The following is a 24,785-nucleotide window of genomic DNA, read 5'->3' as shown; positions in this document are numbered from 1 at the left end:
TTATATTGCTTATTTTCTTAACCCATGAAGGAAGACTTCAGGAAAAATTTCAATTCGAAGTGGAGAACATTTAGACATATTTATGTATATGTGTTTTCACTGTTTTCCCTTTTGTTTTGTTTTTTTGCTAATCCAATGTGTCACTCAAAACTGTGACACAATTCAAACTTAGAGTTTTGTGATCCATTGCACCCCGAGTTTGACATGGATATTATAAAACCATGACATATCTCTTTGTCCAAATTGTAGACAGCTGTGGTTGTAGCTTCTGTCATTCTGTTGTTCAAATAGATCCGGAGATTAATGGATCATCAGATTTTTAGTGACTCCAGGGTGCGTTGGATTCGATGTCTTTCTGCTGTCAGATCACAACATGTTGATGATAAGTGGAGATACAGGGTGACAATATAGTGGAGAAGAGTCATTATGTCCTTTGGTTCACAAGGGAATTGAACGCAAACAACAAACATGTTGAGTCAAAGCCAAATGAGCCACAGAATGTTTTGTGGTTGTCGAACAAACCAAATAATTAAATGGGCACCAATTTCTCAATGTTAAATTCGGCTTAGTGGGCAGGGCGTAATCTCAGCTTGTTCATGGAAATTTAAAATGTTTAACAGAAAGCTTGAGGGGATTGGAGTTAGCAGCACATGGCTATCAGGCAGGAGGCATCAAAGAAAACTGAGTCACATAAAAAATGTAAAACTTTGACTCATAGAAACTAAAAGTTAAATATCTCGTCCTGTGCTAGTTCGACTTCACCACTCTATCTGTTTCTTATTGAATTGCCGGTGTACTCATGGAACGTATCTAGTTTTTTTTTGGTCTCCTTACTTAGCATCCCGCTAGTCAAAGTATTGTATTGACTTATCGCATCAATAAGTCCGAGCAATGTTTCCACAGTTGCAAACATGATCTATACTTGACTATTACGTATGTCACTTGTATATGCGGTGTTGGTCCAAACAGCCTGCTTTAGATATATTATAAACACAACTTAAAAACTTAAAAAATAAAGATTTTGAATCCCCATGGGCAACATACTGCAGCAACAGCTTCCCTTCCCTCCTCGACCATCAGCAGTGACAAGAAGCAGGGGCTGAGAGGAGCGCTGTTTGGGGAACTACTTCTCAGAACTTCGCAGCAGCTATTAAATCTGGCTCACTGCACGAAGAGACAGGGAACTTCATTTATGTCAACATCACTCAGTTTTCAGTGTTTCGACATTTTGTTGCTGTTTGCTAAACAGAGAAAAAGAGTCGGGTGGAGTTTGAAGAGGAGCAGGTTGGAGCACAAGAGACAGAAGTACAAAAGTTACTGTTCTCATACTTATGTGCCTTATTTTACTTATGTTCTTATACTATTAGCATTCTAGCACTTTTTTGTATACTTATTTTTAATGCAAATTTGTACCTTCATTTTTAAGTTATTGTAATTCTGTGTGAAAAGAGAACCTCGCAAAATGAGCTTTTCATTGTACGTAAAACTCTATAAATATATCTAACTATCTATCTATCTATCCATCTATCTATCTATCTATCTATCTATCTATCTATCTATCTATCTATCTATCTATCTATCTATCTATCTATCTATCTATCTATCTATCTATCTATCTATCTATCTATGTGAAGCTACAGCAGGTAATAAATGGCACAATGTGTGAATGTGTTTCTTCCCAAAAGGTGTGGATGACTGCAAAAATATGAAGCCGCTTTGATTTTAATTCAAAAATGCCAATAATCCTAAAGAGAAAAAGCTTGAGGTTACACTCCACATTGTATGATCGGACATTAATAAGAACAAAAACGAGCATCTCTACTAAGAGGAGGAGGAAAAGCGCCGCTGGGAAGAGGAGCGCTGTGTGACTTCTGGCTGTCACCCTTGGCAACGGCCCCTCCACTCCTGCTTGACACGCTGCCAGGGCGTCCATCGGCTTGTTACTGGTTCAAATCCCCTCCGTCTCTTCTTCCTCCCCTCCGTCCCTTCTCCCCGATGCCCACAAGACGGCCACGTCGAGGTGCGACGCCTTGATTGATGTGGGTGACGCGCGCTTCTGGGAACCTCTGCCGCCTGAATTCGGGAGAAGTGTTTCTATTTTTGTTGCGACATATGCACGGGTGACACACTGGCGAGGGCGGGTGTTTGGGAAAAGTGTCCAAAATCGACACGATATTTCACGGTTCTCAATTAAAAAACTTTCCCCTGCAGTGTTTAGAGTGGAGCGAGCGTCACGATTGCATTCATAATTGGCAGTAATTATATCAGCCGTTGGCTCACACATTTATATTTACATCACTTTCACAAATCAATTCCATATCATTGATAATTGAAATCGAGTTTGACGAGTGTTACAAGACTTCAGATATAAATATAACACATTAGCTCTCTCGTTCCCACTCATACATCACATTTTATCTCAGACCATCTCTCTTTCCCTCACATGCTATTTTTGTCCCTCTCGCTCGCTCTCTCTCTCTCTCTCTCGGTCCACCTTTCTCACTTTTTTAAATTTATTTTTTTTACCTTTGCTGTCTGTCTGCGTTCCACTCGCTCCATCGGCCTGGCGAAGTGAGGGAGCGAGCAATACACTGGGAGCATGTATATTTGAATAATTGAGGAGGCCAGCTTCTCCCTAACGAGGTGTGTTTGATGGCCGACCTCAGACCGGTGTGTGTGTGTGTGTGTGTGTGTGTGTGTGTGTGTGTGTGTGTGTGTGTGTGTGTGGTCAAGGTGTTCTCCCCTTCTCCTCCTCTATTATTCAGCGTCATGCATTTTTCGTGTCTACCACAAAACCCTTTCAGATCATGGCACATGGAAATCAAATGTTAATAGACACCTGCCCACACACTCGCACACATATCACAGCCAGAAATACTCAACAAACACACACACACACACATACACACATAAGCCTGACATGGCGTGGCATGGCTTGACTGCTATATTGTGAATAAATACAAATGGTGTTAGATGTGAATTAATTTATTCAAGGTGGGTGGCATTTGTTTGTGCAAAGGTAAGCTGGAACAAGTGGTCCATTACTTGATTTGTCAATTGTTTTGATATTTTATCGATCAGTCACCAAACCCCTATGTGCAACCAAAGCACCCCAAACGGATGAATGATGATAACCGAAGAAATGATCATCAGATTAAACAGTAATGAAAATAATCATCAGTTGCACCCCTACGGGTTGATGAAAGATGCATTTAAGACCACCATAATGTATTGACAAATCATCACAGACATGTTGCATATCCTTATATCATATCAGTGGAAGTGAGACTTATTTCTCTGTGTACACATTTTCCTAATAATTAGAGGTTACAGGTTCAAATTCCTACACAGCATCACAGTCAAGTCAGGAAAACCCCCTGAATGCTCCGACTCCTGCAGGGGCATCCCTCCCGGCTGCGCCTGCACTAACATGTACATGTATGTGTGTCTCAGTGGGATAAGTGATGAGATGTGTGAAATATGGCAAGTGGAGCACTCTATTAGGCAGCTCCCCCCTCGCCTCCAGGCGTCCTTCTGCTCCAACATACAGAGAAGCTGAGACAGAGACGTCACAAGCTGATATGGTGGTGGGCCTGAATTAGATGTATGGAGGGGTTTATCAAGTCTGATCAAAAACCCACCACCACCAAAGAAGAAGAAGAGCAGGAACTCCTCCCTGCATCAACCTCAGCTAGCATGAGCTCTGAGAAGAACAAGTTTGTGTGTGTGTGTGTGTGTGTGTGTGTGTGTGTGTGTGTGTGTGTGTGTGTGTGTGTGTGTGTACATGTGTGAGCTCTGACAGTGGGAAGCTGCAATGTAATTGCTGACACTGTCCAGAGGATTGAATGTAATGAAGGTAGCTGCTTACAGGCTGCTTCATTAGTACAGCCGGGCCCGGGGCGTGTGTGTGTGTGTGTGTGCGTGTGTGTGTGTGTGTGTGTGTGTGTGTGTGTGCGTGTGTGTGTGTGTGTGTGTGTGTGTGTGTGTGCGTGTGCATGTGTGCATGTGTGCATGTAAAACTCTTCATCCTGGGAAATAAGGAGAGTCGAATAATTCAGCCACACACAACCACACAACCACACACACACACACACACACATGTATTACCAGCCACCCACCCACACATTAACAAACACATCAACAAGCATAGGCTGCATGTGCAACGTGTTGATTCAAACTTGAATCCATAGCAGTTCATGTCCTCCATGTGTTTTCTACTTCAGGTATGTGTTTCTCAGCAAAGGCTGCCCCTCAAAAGAAATGCTGGTCTACTATATAGCTTCCAACCAAAGGGTCCTTTTTTTTCTTGTCACAACCCAGTCTGTATTTTTGAGGATGTAAAGCTGGATGTATCGGGATGCGATGGGGCAATCCACTCTTTTTACTTAATAAATATATCCTTTTTTTTTTTTTTTACATAAAACTGCAACACGGTGGAGGTGTCGTTGGAGTTGACCTGAAACCAGCAGTAGCAAGAAGTTCCTTCTCTTTGAGGAAGCCACAGCCGGACGCACCCTTCGCTTAATGCTGTTGAGCGACTGCATGGATTTGGGTGCTGCAGAGTACTGCTTGGTTTGTTCCACTGATTTCACGATGATTGTCAGCACAATGTGCTAAAGCTGCAGCTGTGCTGATCAGGCTTTTGTCTTGCCTTTTCGGAAGCGTGGCTGGCATGAAATGGGATTTGTGGGCAGGGAGCTGGGGCTGGTCATGAGGAGGGCAGCCGGTGGACCAGACGATGATGAAGCTGCCATCCTCGCCTCATGGGAACCCTGTGGAGATGCAGTTTAGATTAACTTTCCACTTAGTGAACAATGTGTCACTAACAATATGGTCGCATCTCCTTCTTCCAGAAATCAGCTTGACAGCTGCACCTCCTGAGACGCGTCCAGGGTTGGGGTGGTGTATGTTTGTGCATTTGCTTTGACCATCAAATGATTCCTTCGGTCAGCATGAGTTGGAGCCTTTACTTTGATCAGAAACCTGCCATTGATGCCGAATGACCATCTGCCAGCCTAACCTTGACCTGTATGACTGAGTGCAGGCACAGCGTAACCCTTGACCCATCTGTCCCTCCCTCTGCCTCTGTTCTTCCCTCTCTTCTTTCCCTTGAGTGAACACAGAGAAGCAGGGGGAACATTAAGCTTCCACTATGAAGACCAATCAATACCTGATCTGATTAGGCCTAAGCACATACGACAAACCCTAAAAGCCCCTTTGCTAATGTTAGCCATCCATTTCAGAGCCCGGTCCATTTTCCGACCCTTCTATCTTTAGTCATATCGAGTGAAGTGAAATGAACGAGCCGAATGTTTTCCATGCAGATTCACACAGCTTGTCCGAGGATGCAAACTGGAATGAGCAGCTAAGCCGTGGTGCAGCCTTGGGTTTCCCTACATCAGCAGCTTGGGAGGATGAAGGAGGAGGAGGGGGAGAGGAGGGAGAAGAGGGGATGTGGAGGCAAAAGGGGAGAGGAGGGAAGCTTCTAACGGGAGGTATCAGAAATGTGCAGCTATATTGATGCCAGTGTAAGCACATTTCTATTGAAATCAATAGAGCTGCTCTCAAGCTCATTTTGGCTTCTAACAAGAGAATGGTACCTGGCTCACTAATGGAGCAGCCGCAGATAACACTCGCTGAAGGAGCCGAGTTGGGGGAAAAAAGGAATGAATATACCGTGAATTAATTTATATATATTTGTATTTTCTGTCAGCTTGAAGTGATATCAACCTTGTTGTCTTTAACATATTTTGTTGTCTGAGCTGCAGGATTCAATAAACAGCCAAATCAAAGGGTCAGTTCACACATATTACACACAAACATTATTTTCACGCTTATCTCCAAAGGTATCTGGCAGGTTTTATTTGTCCCAGATTTTGAGAAATGTCCACTCATTTTCTCAATTTTCTTAGGGTTGGTTTCCCGGTTAGCAAATGACGCGGATTCAATACGTTTATGACTTTAACAAATCACTTATTAAATCTCTTCCAGGCTCTATTAGTCAAAAGCAATGTTCAAAAGAGTTAGGGACATTAAATCAGCTACAACTAATACAAGTTCAATTCAAGCCTTTTTCTGTTTTATGGTTAATGTGTTTTTGGACAAGAGAGTCTCTCAGTTAAACTTTGATGCATATCGTATTAATATGTTAAGCTTCTCAACATAATAGTTACGACATAAAGTAGCTCATGAAAAAGTGCTAGTATTAGTAGGCTACACCTGTTATTTCAATGTGTCAAATACATTGAAAAAACATTTCATATCTTCTGCTGCTCATCTCATTTTCAGCTTCAGTTTTTAACTTTAATAAGGCTTCACTGATAATGAAAGGTTATATTTTATTAATTATAACATCAGTTACTTTAAAAAGGTTGATAACTAAATCTCATTGAAGTGTTTCCGATTCAGAACTATTTGCAATGCTGGATTTGGGTTCGATAAATGCCATCAAACCCCAACCTTAAGTTTGGAAAGAGATTGTTGTGGTTTTTTTTATTTAATGCAATTGTTTTAATACTTTAAGAACCATGAGCAACATTTCATTAATCCCGATTCTATTCTGGTGGTCACAGAAATTGCAAACACATAAACCACCTGGAGCTAATTTGTGATTTTTTTATTCTCACCACAGAACGCTTGTGTAACAGTTAAAAACTACTTCTATGTCACTTTTCTTCTTGCGCTGACATATACTTCAAATGACATCTACTATGGCTTTCACAGTAAACCGCTATTGCTTATACAGCATGTGCACTCATGTGTTCCTCCATGCGCATTACATTTGTGTGTGTGTGTGTGTGTGTGTGTGTGTGTGTGTGTGTGTGTGTGTGTGTGTGTGTGTGTGTGTAAACAGCTGTTGGAAATGCCACAGCGAGCTGGCTTGCCATGGGTCCTCTGCCATCGAAATGTCATACTAGCTGCATGGGGGATGAAAAAGCTGCGATAGCTCATCCACTCACGTGCACACACCCATCCAGCCTTCACACACTCCATGCACACTCCTGCCTCGCTGTATGATAACGCCACACTGAGCCACAGACACATTCATCACGCCTGTTGTCACTAGAAACAAGCCTCATTATACCGAGCCTGTGATTTATGATTAATATTCACAAGGGGTGTGGCGGCTCGTCAAGCCCCTCCAATCCATTGATTTCATTGAACAAGAAAAACATAGAGGGGGAAGATGATGGGGAAATGTGTGTGCATGGGGTGGGTGGGTGGGGGGGGGGGTGTAAAAGCTGCAGGGGATTCCAGTCATGGCATGGGAAACGAGATGAAGGAGAAGGAAAGTAGAATGAGGGTGGAGGGTGCTATATCCAAGGTCCATGTATTCACTGGCACTGTAAATTGTCTCTGGAACGTTTTTTCTGTGGCGTCATTAGTAAGTGTCTTTTCAATATTTATGGCCGTGTTAATAAAACATCAACACGAGAGGTCTTCGTGCAGAGCTGCAGGCTGTTGGGGCATAAAAAGAGAGGTTCAGGTGAGTGTGGGAAGTGACCGATATGAGCTGACTCGGAGAGTTCACGTTAAAATTAGACCGTGGATAGTTTTCGGACATGCACTGCATCATGGAGGACAAGTTATCTGGAGAAAGTGAAACCAGTATTTTCTGCCTTGATTGTTGGTGATTGCTGTGTTGATTGCGTGTGGGTGTGTTTTGTGACGGTGGTGTATTTTTGGTTTGGACTGAGTATGCTGGTTTTGGGGTTCGGCCTCTCATGTTTTATTTATTCTAGAAGATGACAGTAAAAGCAGGCCTCTGGGGCTGGAGTGAACTCTCAGGGTCAGCACAATCTTTCACCCAATGTCTATGTCTTCAATAATGAATGAATTCACAATTATTTAATCTATCGAATAGGCTGTTTGATTATTACATTCATTTTAAGTCTATAAAATGTGTTTCTAGTGCTTGAGGTGGTGTACTAAATTGCTTGGCTTGTCCATCCACCAGGCCAAAACCTGAACATATCCAATTATCAATAATATCAAGCTTCAAAAAAGCACACAAGTGGGTGAGCGCTGGTGAAAAGATGTGGTGGTTGTGTTGTGTTCAGGTGTGAGTGTGTCCTAATAAAGACAGACTTGCTCTCAGTAAAGCAGGGACCAGTGAATGTTTGGCATTTGTCTTCTTGGTCATTGACTTAACTGAGTAATCAATTTTTATACATTGCTGTCAATTAATTTTCTGTCAGTTGACTAACTGATTAATTGACTAATAATTTCAGCATCAGTCACATGGATACTTCCCGTTTATTGATCCAAAGGCCCGTTAAAGGTTATACTACACTAAGTGAGTGTCTCAGAGCAAACTCCACCTATATCAACCGTCATGTGGGCAAAAGCCTGTGATCAGACACCATTATCCAGATAACATATTTAAGATATAGATTGCATGCTAATATCGGGTGTAAATGGGGTCTTAATGTTTCTGTCCGAAAATTCTCACATCTCTATGTCCATCTGTGAACTTTACTCTTGTGCTGTTTCTAAATTATGAATTCACCTTCAACTATATCCCCTGCGTCTCTTTTCGGAGCCTCCCCCCACAAGTCATTTCCCCATCTTCCCATTTTACTCCCCTCTTTCCTATTCTGCTCTTTCTAACTGCTCTCCCTCCCTTTCTACTTTTGGAGTATTCCCAACGCTGCTCCTCTCTCCTCTTCCCTTTCCCCCCTCCTCTCATCCAGTATGAATTGCTCTCTCAATCCTGTGTCCACTCCAAATGTCCATCCTACCACCTCTCGTCCTCCTTCACTCAGCCTGGGATGGATCTGCCTCTCCTCTCCGGAGAGTCAGGGATGGGGAGAGAGTTTGAGGAGCCGGGGCCTAGGATGGGCCCTGCCTGCCTTCCTGGGACACAGCTGGGAAGAACAGAGCCGTCTCTCCCTCTCTGCCTTTCTTTCTCTGCACATCTGGTGCGTAGGGGGGCTGGGCCATGTTGTGGTGTGTTGTTTTGTCCTTGGCTCAGCACGATTGCTGGATTTTGGCCACGCTATACGCTGGAGTAGGTTTGGATTTGAGATGCGGATCGGCCCACTGCTGTACCCACACGGATGAGCCGGGCTCCTTTGGTGTAGCAAACGATGGTGATTAAGCCGAAAGAGTAATTATTAGCTGCAGTATTAGCGTGGGCCCAGTACATTTTTTGGGCTGTTTCCCTCCGTAGTGCTCTTCAGTGGCTGGCTCAGAGGTAGCAGGTGGAGTGTCGCACTCCTCGCATTATGTAACTCCACCCCAATTTAGATCTGACTTCAAATAAATGAAAATCAAGCTGCTGGTTGGCTCCTTTCCCCGTGGATATAAATAGCATTTTCAAATCTTATCTAGAAACAGTGTTGTAGAGGGGAGAGGCTTTGAAATGCAGCCCGACGATTAGGATCCCATTGTGCCGCTCCACACCCCCTTCCATTCTCCCGGCTGCTTACAGTAAGCCTGAGGATCTGTGTGTATGTGCTCGAGTGTGTAGCCCTGCACATGTGTACGCATTCATCTGCATCCCGGTGTGATTGAGATAGCGGCTAATGGTAAGATAGCATGTGCATATGCGTGGTGTCATTGGTTTGAGAGTTTGTGAGTAATTGGTGTGTGTGTGTGTGCGTGTGTGTGTGTGGTGCTGCTGGGTGTGTCTTTGATGATGGATGCTGTGCCTCTGCTGCTTACCCCACTGCTCCTCTTAGAATTAACAAGGTTGCTAAGATACAGTGGGCTTATATTAGATTAGGTTATCTGCTGTTATTGCTGTTACTATATTTTACCCAGCACCGTGAAGCCTTTATTAATTTGGAAATTTACCCTGCCATGGAATGAAGACGCTGGTATTTGTGCACCACTGCTCCTCGCCTCTCCTCTTGTGGATCAAGGTGCTGAAAGCCCCCGAGTCACATGTCTACCCCTCCCCATTACAATCTGGAGGCGGGTCCGTACCTCTATTCATCATTAAGCTTATTTAATCCCAGGCCTGGGGCCCAGTGTTTCCATTTGACACAGAACAAGCCAGTGGAATTGGAGACAGGAGGCGGTCATATCACTTTGGTTGAGGCTTATTGGTGTGCAGAGGTGTTGTCCCTCCCACCAGCAGATGTCAGCCCAATCCAGTGTTTGACCTCCATCGTAGCTTCTCCAGGGCTGGAGGGCCATTGGCGCTGCTGTTAGCGGATAAAGTACAGGAAACAATAGAGATGCCAAGTGGGCTGTTCAGACGAGGAAGGCGATGCGCCGCGATCCTTCCACTTGTGGATTTTCACTTTTTCCTGCACACGTATTCAGCATCTTTAGGAGAAAAAGAATGAGCACTTTTTTCACAATGATTTACATTTTGACTGTCAACGCCTGTTGACAATTGGATATCCATTTCCTGCTTAGCACTAAAATACCCAAGACTAAGATTTCCTTTAAGAGCAGCAGGGTATAGGGCCATAATGTTGGATAAGCACTGTCATAATTGGGCTGGAAGCAGACTTTGGCTCAAACAACCTCAGGCGCTCTGTCTTGCACTGCGATTTGTAGCGCATGTTGTGTAAAATTGGTGATCCATGGCAAGATGTCGCCGTGTGTGTGTGTGTGTGTGTGGGTGTGGGTGTGTGTGAGAGAGAGAGAGAGAGAGAGAGAGAGAGAGAGAGAGAGAGAGAGAGAGAGAGAGAGAGAGAGAGAGAGAGAGAGAGAGAGAGAGAGAGAGAGAGAGTCTGAGAAGACCTGCTTTAAGGGAACCCCCATTAGTGTGGGATCCCAGGGAGATAATGAGTGCTGACTGCTTTATGTCCTGGAAATGATGGAGTGGAATAGAAGCAGTTCATGAATCCCCTCTGCCAGTGGCTAACAGACTGACAGCACATAGCCTGCTAGCCAGCAAAGCTATTGTATTACAGATGGACAGCATCTAGAGTCTATCATCAGAAAAAGACACGTAGCATGCATAATGACTGCACTTTGAGCAAAACTTCCTGTCTATTCTCCAGACAGACAGCGTCTACTTGTTAGACGGCGCTCTGTCCCAATTCCACATAAGAACACTCAAAAAAGTCAGTAACGCGTGTCAAAAAATGGTGCTGTCAGTGTCCCATAATGTAATGTACGGAAAGGGGCTGGGTGGTAATTCACTGATACTGTCTTGTCTTTCAATAGAATCATATCGTGATATTGTTGAATACCATTATGTTGTCTGAATTGCTAATAACAGCCACATAGTAAATAAAATTTCCCTTTAAAAAATATCTGAATTAATAATAATGTTGCTAATGAGAATACCCCAGTGTAGTTAAATCAAACTTCCTTCTTAATCTGATTACTGTAGTATGTATTTGTTTGCATTTATTCTCTGTAAATTCACTTAAAATGTTCATTTCGTACCAAAGTTTTAATTTAACGAGAAACAAGTTTTAATTTTTTTTTTTGTATCGCCCCATTGTACTGGAAGCAGAGTAGGAGCTACTAATTGCAGTCAATGGTAGTAAAACTGCTCCTGCATGATCTTTGAAACTGAGGAATAAGTAGCCTAGTAAAACAAATGTTCTTTACCTAAAACTACAATACAATATGTAAAGATGCCTGTGCAGAGAAGGACTCTCCCTCTGTGTGTGTTGTTTTCTAAAGCTTCTCCTCGATGCTCCTCCTCCTTGATTCAGGTCTGTTGGCACATATATTGTATCCCCTTTTGTTAAGCCTACTCCAAAATTGTACAGTACATTTATTTCTTCATTAGTAACCTGGATACCTCAGGCTAGCAGGAAGCTTGCTAATAAAGCTATCTGTATCATGTATGAGGCATACACATACTCTTACTAGTCAGTGGTTTTACCATCTTTGCATGACTAAGTAGCTTATTCACAGTAATGGACTCTCACCACCTGTTACTACTCACTATTGCCTTTTCTCATTCATTTGCTTTATTTATTTGTCTGCACAGTGTTCCTTTTATTTATCGTAATGTTACTGACTGAAGAAGCGCACAAGAAATATGATAGAAATTGAAATAAACCCGTAATGATAAGCTTTTTGTTATGATAGTTATGTTTAAGTCCAGTTATTTCCTGTATTTACACATCTTGCTTCCACAGTGACACATACAAATACGGCCCAGCATTAAAAATACAAATAGTTTTGAAAGAATTACACCAACCTTTCACTTTTGGATTCTTTGTTTTGTACAATTCTCAGTCAAACAGGTGAGATGACCTCAGCCTGTATCACACAACGGGCTAGCCTGCTAGCTAACAGCAAGTGTAGTTACTTTAATTACTGGAACTTTACCAAATAAAGTCTATGAATTCAAACCTGATGCCAAAGCCCAACCTCTTGGCAACAAAATAATTTGTGGCATACATAAAAAAGATTTTCCAGTGGTGGAAAAAGTGTTCGGATCCTTTACTTAGGGAAAAGTATTAAACCGTATCCCTATGGCACAATATAAAAGTAAGTAATATAAAGTATCTAAAGCAAAAGTACTGGTGGCCACTATACATAATGTTTATGTCTTCCAAGAGGATCATGTGATCGGTCGCGTGTGTGAGTCTGTGAGTGAGTGAGCGCCTCCGTTTCTGTCCACCGCTAATCTCGCGTTCTGCTGCAGATAACTGCATAATATTTTGGTGGCCAGTCATGGCTGCATGTTCAAGAACCTCTCGTAGGTGACTCTTCTTTAAAAACACCGTCGTGCCTGTTTGTGCCTGTTGCCTGCTGACTCCTCAATCACTACTCGGCACTGGGCCCCCGGTCGGTCGGGGCCGCTAGCGACACAGCTGAGCGCATCGGCTATTCTGCGTCCACAGTTGGTGTTTTTGCTAACAGCTAACAGAATAGATGGTGTGTTTGACTTCCAGCTAACTGAACTACCAGTAAATCCAGTGCTGCACAGCGCTCCGCAATCAGCTGCAAGTTTTATTTAATTTTTGGCGGGATTGTATCATGCTACGTGACCACTTCAAGCTTTCCACTGCATTCATCAGTGTTTGTTTTTGGAGTTTGAAGGAAGAGACAACCTATTGGTGCCCAGACAGAGGCGTTAGCCAACTGTGGGTAGCACTCATTCAGTCACACGATTCAACAAAGGTCGTTGCAGACACACCTGGCGGAGATCTGCAGTCTATTAACGTTCTAGTTTTAGATTAACATTATTGATGAATGTTGTCTTTTTTACATTTTTTAGGTTGTGCATATTTTAACTACTTTGAATACTGTTAGGTAGTTTAACCTACTAAAAAGCATCATAGTCTGTAACATCATGAGCAGGTGGTCAACGTCAGCGAAACGGAGCATAAAAATACTTTTCCTACATCCACTTTTCTCAACTGTCTTTTCTTCCCTTTCAAGCAACAATTCTTCCTTTGTTTCTCCTTTGAGTTTCCCTCTATATTGACATTTTCCTTGATCAGTTCCCTTCGGTTTCCCGACGTCTTCCCTTGTGTCCCGATCTCTCCTGCTCTGCTGTGGCTTAGCAATTAACCCTTTTAAGAGCGTACGCAAGTGTTTGTGTTTGGATGTGCGCGGCTAGATCCCATGTGTGAGTGCTGTTGCCCTGCGTAATGCTTCTGAAGCACAGGCCTCCTGCTCTCCTCCCACTGTGGTAGCCTGGGGACATCCAGGCTCCTGCACTCAAGCGTGCTCACAGGTGGAGGCAAATATGAGATGATAGCAGTCAATACAGACATAGGCACCAGAAAACAGTAAATTGAAAAAAAATATATTATAATTACGGAGATGCCCATGAAGATACAGTGTGGTTTAAGATGTGGTCAACTCATTTTTCGTTTTCAAAAGGATTGTTTAGAAAAACAATTTTTGAAGGTTACTGAATGAAATATATGTATGAATTATATATATATATATATATATATATATATTTATATATATATATATATATATATATATATATTTCCTTTATATCAAATTAATTAATTAGTTTATAATTTAGGATAGGCATAGATAAGCATTATGCTTCTACCTTTTCAGTCTTTCTATTTTTTACTTTACTTTACTTATTCTATTGTAATGATTGACTGGATAAAACACACAAACAAACAAGTATTAATATACTCCGTCTTAGTAAAGTATAGAATAATATAGCCTTGTTAATATAATTAGTGCAGTTTCTGAGTTGTTTAGCCCCATCATATAATCATAATTGGCACACACAAATAAAATCTGATGAAAAATTAAATAATAAATAAGTAAAAACGGAACAAAACTCCTCAGAACTAAATGAAGGCATATTGAAGCAAAAGTGTGCAGCTTGCAGTCTTTGGTCGCACTCAATATCATGAATATCAGATCTGAAATTGATTGCACCGGCTTGAATCAAAATTGCATCGCCAAGACTATACTTGACTTTATATCTCTGACCCCAAAATAGCAGTATGATATACTGGTAGTCTCGAAGCAGATTAAGCTTTGACAACTGTCTGTCTGCCCTCACAGTCGCTGCCTGTCCTTTAGTGGATGTCCAGCCATGTAGAAGTGTTGACCTTTAGCTGGCTGTGTGTTGTACGTACTGTGGTCAACGGCATCCTCTGGGATGGAAGGGGTCACTGCAGTGCGTCTTCACTTTGGCCGTGACACAGGACCATAGTGGTGTGACTCTGAACTTGTCAGTAGGTTAAAAACAAAGTTAAGTTTCATGCAGGTTTTAGGACAGCGCCAGAGATGTTTCGGTGCAGCCGATGAAAGCAGAGCTGCAGAATTACCTGGAGAAAGGTGTATAGGCGGAGCTCGGGAAGTGGGAGGGAGTCAGCGTCACAAATTCTAGCGCACCTTTTTTTCTTCCCCTCTTACTCCTCTTCTTCCATCCTCCCTCCCTCTTCCTCTGTCTTCTGCTCTTGCACAGGATCACATTAATATTCCTTTGAAGCCTGTTTCAACTGCAGCCAGATTTCCTTCTCTTCCACTCTCACTCCTCTTCTCCTTTTTTGTGTTTCCCCCTGTTTTCTCCCTCTTGCTTTCGGACTCTTTCCCCTGCTATTGTTTTGTAAAAGGGATCGCTTTCCTATCATTTCTACTAACCGGTGCAGCAGGGAGGGGCAGTTGTATTACCTTCACTCAGGAATTCCCCTTGTTGCACACACACACACACACACACACACACACAAACACACGTGCACACACTCACACACACACACTAAAGAGGGGTGGTGGGTACCGATGCCTTTGACAGAGCGTGTTGATTGGTTCAGAATGGTTGCTGCCTCTTGTAGGAGAGTGGAACGGCTATTTTTAGATCAAGGGGTAGCTGGGAGAGAAAGACTGAGGAGGGTTCTGTGTGTGTGTGTGTGTGTGTGTGTGTGTGTGTGTGTGTGTGTGTGTGTGTGTGTGTGTGTGTGTGTGTGTGCGTGTGTGTGTGTGTGTGTGTGCGTGTGTGTGTGTGCGCGCGCACGTGTGTGCGTGCGTTTGTGTGTGTGTGTGTGTGTGTGTGTGTGTGTGTGTGTAAGGAATACTGCAGTCTTGAAGGAAGTTCCTTCTTCACACACACATACACACAAACACACACACGCACATGCACTTATGCAGCAGTGCCCCTCTCAAGCCAGGGTGGTGTGTATTCCATGTGCTTGCTCCCCTTTTTTTCTCCTCCCTCAACCTTTTTTCTCGCTGCCTCCTCCCCTTCCCGCAGCCTTTCCGTCTCTCTTGTTTCTCCCTCTCTTTCTCTCTTTCTGAGCTGGCTCGGTGTGCAAATGTCAGCACTCTCCCATTTATTTGCCAGAGCCCAGAGCAATGTCCTGCACCCTCTGTTTACCTCTGTCTCCACAGTGCTGCCCCATCACCACTGCTTTCCTCCTCATCACCCTTACCCTCTTTTAAAAAGAAAAAAACATCCCTCCATCCTTTTCATCCACCCTTTTTCACCTCAATCTCCCATTTTCCACACCAACATCCTTCTCTCGCATCCCTCCATCCTCCAGCTCTGTTGCATACCACTTCCATTTTTTACACCATTCTTGCTTCACCCATCCACTCCCCCCGTCCCTCCTCCCCTCCTCTCGTTCATGGATCATGGCACTTCATTGGAGTAACATCATGACATTTCCAGTCTTGTCTACAACTAGCACATCAAGTTTTTGGGATTAAATCCACTGCACCACAACCACCACCACCATCGTGGCCCCCTCCGGTGCTTCGTTTTGAATCTATTTTAAGACCCGAGTGTGTCCGTTCACGTTTGGCCCTGTCAGATCACAAAACACCTTGTCCCTCTCTTCATCCTCCTCGTCTGTCTCTTTCTGTCTCCTCGCACTTTGTTATTTCTTTTCCCATTTTCCTCTCCCCATGTCTCCGTCCTTTATCCCTGTCTCACTCTATCCGTCACTCTATCCGTCTGTGATCACCGGGATGACTCATGTGGCTCGCACCTGCTCTGCAGTCGAGGGGCTGCCGTGCTTTTGTAAGAAGAGGTTGGAGACGATGAAGGTGTGGCTTCACGTAGGCTCAGTGTGCTCAAACAGTGTGCAGGCCGGGTGAAGGTGATGTCAGTGCTTCATTCACATTGTGGCGATATTCGATTTGCTACATGATGCAGACGATCATGGAGCACTTGCACCAGAGATGATTTTTTTAGATAAAGTCAGGTTCATCTTATCCTCCCTAATAAACACAGAGTGGATGAGCTCTGTACTGTAACTCCAGGATACAGATTATGTTGACTTGTGTGAAATGTGGATCAAAATGTAAGAATGAATACAGAAACAGACCCAAATTATTCAGAGATGGGCGAGGTGGGAGCGCCTTGGATGTTTGGTTTTTTTAATCTAGTTTTCATCATCTCATCAAGGAGAAAGATCATTTTGGTGTGTTTCGTCATTTTCTTCATCTGATGATCCGTTCAGTCACCCACCTTGAGAAATCACACGCGGCCATGCATTACCCCGTTTAGAAAACTAGAATACATCAATTCTCAGTTTTGTTTCAAAGTGAGTGAGTTAGCTGGCATGAGAGTAAAGAATTCTTTGGAAGAAAAGTGTTTCAGTTTTTGGGTAGTATGAAACCTTTTTCCTTGCACTTAGTCACAATTATGAGATAGAATCATTTGCAGCAAATCGTTGCCCCAGCGGTAAATTATAAAGTTGTGCTTAAGCCGTTGCATTTCATTTCATACTGTTCATCAGATCTTGTGCTCATTTTCCTCTCTTGTGTTTCCCTCCGTCTATCCAGTGAGTGACAGCTGTTTTCGGAACCTCGCAGAGGATCGCAGTGGCGTCAACCTCAAAGATCTCATCCATGATCCCTCCCTGTGAGTATTGGCCTTTTCATTACAACTCAACCTGCAGAGATGATGAAAGAAAACATCAGGCAACACCTTCCTACACACAATCATTTATTCAAGAGTCCTCTAACTAACCTTAAATCCACGACACTTAAAACAGGCTCTCTGCGGGTGTTTGCTCCCGTGTGTGCAAGCTGTCTTCTTTTTGTGAAACTAAAAATATCTCTTCAACACAACATGCCAGGGCTCGGTGTCGCCCCGTGGAGAGAAATTTCCAGCATGCATGGCAACAAAAAACAAGCGAGCTGCAGCACTCCTCTGTTTAAGGATGACTCTCGGTAGCTGGAGGAAGTCATTATTTGCTCAAAGGACCTAAAGGAGATGAAATCAATACCTGTTTCCATTAACAGGGATGTGATCGGTGACACGCGGGGGAAACAATAGTCTCCATCACAATTGAACTTCAAGTGTATGTCCAAACAAACTTAAATACTGAAAAAGGTCTCACGCATTAAACATGTTTTTGCACCTTTTCAGAAGCTTTAAAAGGTGCACGGCAGTGTTGTTGTCAAGACAACCTAAACCGAGACCAAGATGTAACCAAGACCAGAGTGCATCGATACCGACACGAGACCAAGACTTTGAGGGCTTGAGACCAAGTCATGACCAAGACTAGACCACTGCGAGTCCAACACGAACCACAGGCCCTCCTGAAATTAAAATCCATATTCCATAAAACACCCAGAGAAAACCAATGAAGATTACTCTTCATTCACCTCTTTTATTGCCATGTATGTGTGTATAGATAATTGTGAGAAAGTGAGAAATGTCTTGATGAAATAATCAAAAGGTATTGCAGAGATACATTCCGTGTGTGGGAATTTTCAATCGCAGTAACGATGTTACCGATAAACTTAGACGAGACGCCGGCAATTTAGTGATATCCCCGTAGTTGTGGTTTTGACCGGCCTTTAAATAAAATCCAGAACCCTCTCTGTCGGAGAGTAAAAATACAATCGATTGAGGTACGAGAGCTCGAAAAAAAGAAAGTCCGATCTTGAGTACCACGACGCTGGTGCACGATTCCCTTTTCTGCCAGCTCCCGTCATATAGAGACATAGAAGCGACAATGAGCATCACTTCTATGTTTGTATATGACGGGAGTTGGCAGAAAAGTGTAATTCTTTAACTTTAAAGCAAAGTTAACGCGTTATGAGAGTGTGGAGGTAATGACAAAGGGCAAGCTGTTCACTAAAACACTTATTACACACAGCATGCCACAATGTAAGAAGACACATGACCAAAAGTATAATGCCCGTACATTCTTATCGCCTGCTTGAATAGTTCAACCATAGCAGCCCACAGCAGAAAATAATTAGGTAAAGTTTTATGTCAGATTTGATGCCTTTAAGATGAATAAGTTTAGCTTGAGCTTTTGAATCACTGCACATATCGCACCTTGCTTTTCAAAATGACGCTTCCGCCTGTGACTCCAACGCTATGAACCGCGACCCCCGACACGCGGCCTCAGACACGCTGCTCCAGACGAGCTCGTCATTCTCCGTGCAGCCATTGATTTGCTGTAGCTCCCCTGCTCCTCCGTCACAATATCACACCAGTCAATATCACTGCAGTGTCACCAGTTTCCCGGCTCTGGGACCCTGGACGGATCCATGCTTGTCATGTCTATTACGTTATGTTTATTTTGAGGCTGATGTGTAATATGTATGTGTCAAGTCTGTATGACACAGAGGAGTGTGAGGAGGCTTGTGCCATGTCATGTGCGTCACGCTAGACAGAGCGCCAGAGAGTGATTATCCATCGCACGCTTATTTGTACAGTATGCTCCAGGGAAGATTTGGAGTTTTTTTTGTATTGGGCTTTTCCATGTGTGTCCGTGCATACATGAATGTGTTTGAATCCATGTATGTGCTTCTTGTGTTTTTTTTCTACTGTATTTTATAAGGCCATGTCCAGTAATCGCTGTAAGAATCACAACCGACCAGCATTGATTCAAAGTCCTTTTTTAAGCTCGTGGAAAACATTATTACGGTGTTGTTTTACACGCATGTAGTTGTGCTTGTGTAGTTTGTTTTACATAAAGGTATCCAGGATATTGAACGTGTTTAATGCAAGTATCTGAAAGGTCTCAGGAAACATATTGAGACTTAATGTTTATGTTTAGGCAACTTAAAGCACTTAATGTTGGTTCAGTATTAAAAATAAATGCTGACTGGAAGCACGAGACATGATGAATTTACTTTGGCGTTAAAGTCCTTCACTTTGTACACACTCGGAGCCCCAGCAAGCTCTCGTACTAAAAGTGTTTCGGAAGAGTAAAATAATTTTCCTAGCAAGAATGCAATTAAAAACTTAGTAGACATGTAAGCAGTGTTTACTATTTATTGGGGTATTTTTAATCTAAAATATTGTTGTTTGAGTGCATCTTAGAAGGTATTTTCACTCACAACGTAAAACAAACAAAACACCTGGATGTATGTCAGTATGTTGTTGTGCAGCTAAAATGTCTCTGAAAAAATACGTTCACATACAATGAAAGTTGTTAGTTATGTTTTGAGGGAATCATATTTTAGTTTGTTTTTGACGTATCATCTTAACCAACACGTATTGTTACCTAAACAAAACCAAGTAATTGTGTTGCAGTTTGTTTTGTATCAATTTACAATGTTAGTCCAGTGTTAGTCCAGTGTTCAGGACTGCGACAGTAATCTGGGAGAGAATCTGTTTCTCTTAAAACATATTTAGGAATGCAGTTTAGTTGTATGCGAATGTCATTTTTAAGAGACAGGGTGGCAAAGAAGGAAAATAAGAAGTAAAACAATTTCCTATTTAGATACAAATCAAGGCAAGGACTGCACTGGTGGCATCCTGAGGGGCTTTGGATTCCACTATAATGTTGCCACTATAATAGTTATAGAGACCTCTTGTTGTTTCCTTTGGCTAAAATCAACTTATCATCAATTTTGCGGCCGGCCGCCTTATTTTGTTTGGCAAGTTTATTGATGTAATGCTTGTTGGCAAGCATCTTATCTTTTGGGAAATGAATGGACTTCCAGTGATAGTTGCTGTTATAGCTCAGTGTGGATGCCGAGTTGAAGGCTCTGGAAGGCACTTTGGATGAATGTGTTGTACACAAGTTCATAACTAAGAGAGTTGAGCGAAGATTAAACACGGTGCTGTTAAACACTTGAATTGGACATTCAGGCGGGCAGTGGAAGTGTCCATGTCCGCTCTGCTGTTGCGGTGATGGTAGCCGATGCGGACGGGCTCTGGCTGACCTCCTCTGGCCTGAGATCCTCCATGCCATGTTGATCCACACCACGAGTCAGCGGCTCCATCAGGTCGACCAGCCGGAACGCTGTGCCCTCAATGTGCCACCCTGCTGTGACAGAGCTACATCGACAAAGAGAGGGAGAGCGAGAGAGAGCGGGGGAAGGGAGGGAGGAACGGGAGGGAGTATTGGGCCACAGCAGGACACATAGCATGAGCTATAATCACACACACACACACACACACACGTTGGCACATGCAATCAATCAGTCTGCCCAGTTTGGCATTCAGGAGTATCCAGAGGTGTGTCAGGTGGAGAGAAAAATGATATGTGGCACAAAAAGAGAGAGAGGGTAGCAGATGGGGGTAAAACAAATGATACTCAGACTCAAGGACACACACATGAGGTAGGGGTGGATGTGTACATGTGGGTATCCCTGTGTTTGTATTCGTTTTTTGTACGCATCTTTACCTTTCCAATGTGAGCAACTTTTGTTTAGGTTTCACACATCTTGTGTGTGTGTGTGTGTGTGTGTGTGTGTTTATGTTTGTATGCAGAAGTGAGTTTTCCTGCTGACGCCACGTCTCTGCCCTTCAGCACCTTGTCTTGTAACAACCTTTGTGAATTTTACAAATTGTCACAGCCAAGAATAGCCAGGAGTCAATCACATGGGTGACAGTGGGCTCAAATTCACTGTCATGAGACAGTCAGGGTACACACACACACACACACACACACACACACACACACACACACACACACACACACACACACACACACACACACACATAAACCTGTACTGCGAGAGATCAAGTGCCAATAAACATCACAACAAGTATGATACATTTTCTCTTGCTATCACAAACATATTTGTGATCAGTCGTTGACTCAGTAAGGTCTCAATGAATCTGAGGCTCCAAACAGTGTTTGTACCACCACAGATGTTAACATTGTTGTTTAAAAAGCTATATGAAGTTGAGATGTGGAGTAGCCACAATGGTTTGGAAAGAGAAAATGAAATGGGAGAGAGTATGTCAGCAATGGCAGATCTGAACCATGATGACATTTATTCTGTAAATAAAGAGAACGCTTGTGGGGTGGAGTGGTCTGTGTGTGTGTGTGTGTGTGTGTGTGTGTGTGTGTGTGTGTGTGTGTGTGTTTCTGAGGCAGTGTGCATGTTGTTTAGTGGCTGTGAGTGGAGTCATGAGAGTGGAACCCCTTGCTGAGCACTCAGAGCTCTCATCACGGTAGGGGTTTGAAGAGGTGGGCTAGTCCGCTCCTCCTCCTCCTCCTCTTCCTCCGCCATCCTTCTCTCTATCAGCTAACATGTTGAGAGGTGACCCCTTGAGAGCTTTCCTACATATGGACGAACTATAACAACTCGGCTGCAATGCTCGTACTGTGAGTGTGGAGATCCTTTCCTCCCTGGGCGGAGTGTGTATGTAAGAAAGCAGGAGAAAGAAAGAGAGAGTGAGATTGAGTGCCCTGTACAAAGAGCTTGTATTATTAATGAAATCACCCTGGCAGATGGGTCTTATCTTGGAAGTGTCCCACAACCACTGAGATTTGCAGCTGGCTCAAACATGCGCACAGACACACACATACTTTCCCTCTCTCTTGTTAAGTGTACCCCTGACAGTCTATCCCTCCTGTTTCTCACTCTTTTCACTCCGTGCCTCTTTCTCTCTCATCCCGTCTTTCTCTCTTTATCCTCCTCTCTATGCTCGTCTTTTATTCATAGAAAGATTTAGCCAAGGCGTCCAGGCTTTCAGGCCAAAACTACTGCCATGCTCTCCCCCTTCAAGCCCCCCATCTTCCATTCCTTCCTCCGCCCGCATCAGGATTTGTCCACACCTCGAGCAAAAAGCCTTTATTCCAGGCTGACTACCTCCGGCCTGCAGTTTGAGGAAGAGCTTTATATGTCGTAACCCCCTGCAGTAGAAAGAGACATAGATGGGTGTTGGAGATTAAAATGTTGCAGGCCCTTTCCCCTCTAATAGGCTTCCCTAAATTCAGAGCAGATCCACCAAAATACAGCTAAGCACTATCTGCAAAGAAGCCAGTCATGCCGAAACACACATTCATGCACATACTCATGTGTATGAATACCTATTCACATAACTGTATATGCATGCATGTACACACACATGCACACATATGCACAGATGTGTGCATCTGCGTGTACATTCAGATGATGACGTGCAACAGCTGCAATTGTACTTATCCTATTTAGGTGACGTTGGGCGAAAGCGGGGTTCACCCCGAAGAGGTCGCCAGTTCATCACAGAGGACAGATAGAGACAGAGAACCATTCTCACTCACGGGCATGTTAGAGTCCAATTAACCTGAGCTGCGTGTCTTTGGACTGTGGGAGGATCCCCACACTGCCACGAGGAGAACCTGTAAACTCCACACAGAAGGACGACTGGATTGAACCCACGGCCCTCCTGCTGCGAGGTAGCAGTGCTAGCCACTGCACCACCCTCACATTCCAGACGTGTCGCCATGTACGTGGATGACATCAACGAATAGGAAGTAAACATGGACCCAAGCAGTTGTCTAGCGTTACAACTGCGTTGAACCGGTCCGTACAGTATGCCGACTTTCTTTGGCTCTTTTACAGCTAACTATGTCTTAACTATTCTGCTGACAAAGCTCTGATTGATTGATGTTTGAAATGATGACGCGATGTTTGCTTGTGTGGACCCATGGTAGAACAGCTGCTGCCTTGGTAGCGGCTAATGGAGATCCTATTTTCATGGAGGTTTCAGAGTTATTAGAGCGACGTTGATTCAACGGTTATTTTGGAGGCGGCAGTTTGTGCTGCTAATGAACTCTATTGTGTTACATTGTCAGGTGTTTCTATTAGTTTCTCTAACCTGTTTTCCATAAATGAGTGCAGGCTAAATACAGTTACACTCTGCTGTATAATACTGTACACATGTATATACATACACAGGGAAACACACATACTAGTACACATACAGTATACATGCTGTATACACACATCTGTATACACTTAAACTGACACCTAGTTAACATGCACAATGTAGAATTATACACACACACATACACACCACACGTATACAGTACATCACGGTGTGTGCACGTTACATGTGTTGGGTATAGTGTACACATTGTGATACAATGTAGTACACACAAACACATATAGTGTTTATATTGTTTGTCATCCACAAATAATAATGTACAATAATGTACACATTCCCATCTCCTGCCGATGTTATACACTTTATAAGCATACATGCCCACATGTCTGTAATATATGTTGTGTTTATTGACATGACACGCACACATGACTACACAAATCACGTTACGCCTCAAAGATATTTCATGAACATGCCGCAGACTCAAAAATGTCCAGTCAACAACATATTGCTGCCTTCGCACAGAAATGGCATCCCCGATAGTGACAAAAAAACAAACATGCACCGGCACACACAAACTCACACACACACACACACACACACACACACACACGCTCACGATGAACAACACAGCAACTGGAGGCTTCGGGCAGGAGGGGTTGCCTAGGAAACGGTGGGAAGGAACCCTCGTTATTTGTGTTGAGCATATTTTCATTTGGGCTGAAACAGAGAGGCATGAAAACCCCAGGAGAGAGAGAGGTGATTTGTCCTGACAGCTCCTTTACTCTCCCGAGGTGTAACGCAGACACACACACCAACTCATAAACAGACAAATGCACATGCATGAACACAATCACACACAAGCCCCCACCCCACTCACCCACCAACACCAACACCGCGCCCCCCAAGCACATCAAGAGAAGTAAATCACTCGTGCCATCACGTGTCAGCACGAGGAGTGTGTGTGTGTGTGTGTGTGTGTGTGTGTGTGTGTAGATGTTGTGTGTGGGTGCACAAGTTATTGGATGCTCTCAGAATCATGCATGTGCAGTGTTTCATGAAAAAGTACATCTTAAATGATTCTCTCAGACTTCTCTGCCTCTTTTGTCAGAACCTGCGTGCATGCTCGCTGCAGTATTTGGGCTTTTCTTGCTTCGCGTGTCTCCCTCGCTGCTCCGTTGCACAGTTTGAAAAAACCCAGCAGAGGCGATGGATTTGGTGAATATTGCTTCCGCGGTGCAGGATCTCTTCATTGTTTCCTCAGTGTGTGAAGAGTGAGAGGTTGTGTGTGTGGATGAAGGCATCTGAAATGCAGAAGAATAGCAGATTCTTTAATGTCCACAGAGTTCACTGGGTATTTGTCTGAGGGAGGGCCTCATGTCGTTTAAGTGGCTGACGCGAAGGGGAAACATGATGC

General features: G+C 43.5%; 1 protein-coding gene across 4 annotated transcripts in view; it reads left to right on the top strand.

Annotated features, from left to right (window-relative positions):
* Positions 1-24,785, top strand: part of gphnb (gephyrin b) — an 87,481-nt gene that overhangs the window by 9,162 nt on the left and 53,534 nt on the right. For all 4 annotated transcript variants that reach the window (XM_068576823.1, XM_068576825.1, XM_068576826.1 and 1 more), the window contains exon 2: positions 17,140-17,218. In XM_068576823.1, coding sequence (XP_068432924.1) covers positions 17,140-17,218 — 79 coding nt within the window. The remainder of the gene's footprint in view (positions 1-17,139; positions 17,219-24,785) is intronic.

Source organism: Clinocottus analis, unplaced genomic scaffold, assembly GCF_023055335.1.
Source record: "Clinocottus analis isolate CAN_PGR_092001 unplaced genomic scaffold, fCliAna1.0.p SCAF_15, whole genome shotgun sequence".
Lineage (NCBI taxonomy): Eukaryota > Metazoa > Chordata > Actinopteri > Perciformes > Cottidae > Clinocottus > Clinocottus analis.
The sequence above is the reverse complement of the archived record's forward strand: the minus strand, read 5'-3'. Positions and strand labels throughout refer to the sequence as shown.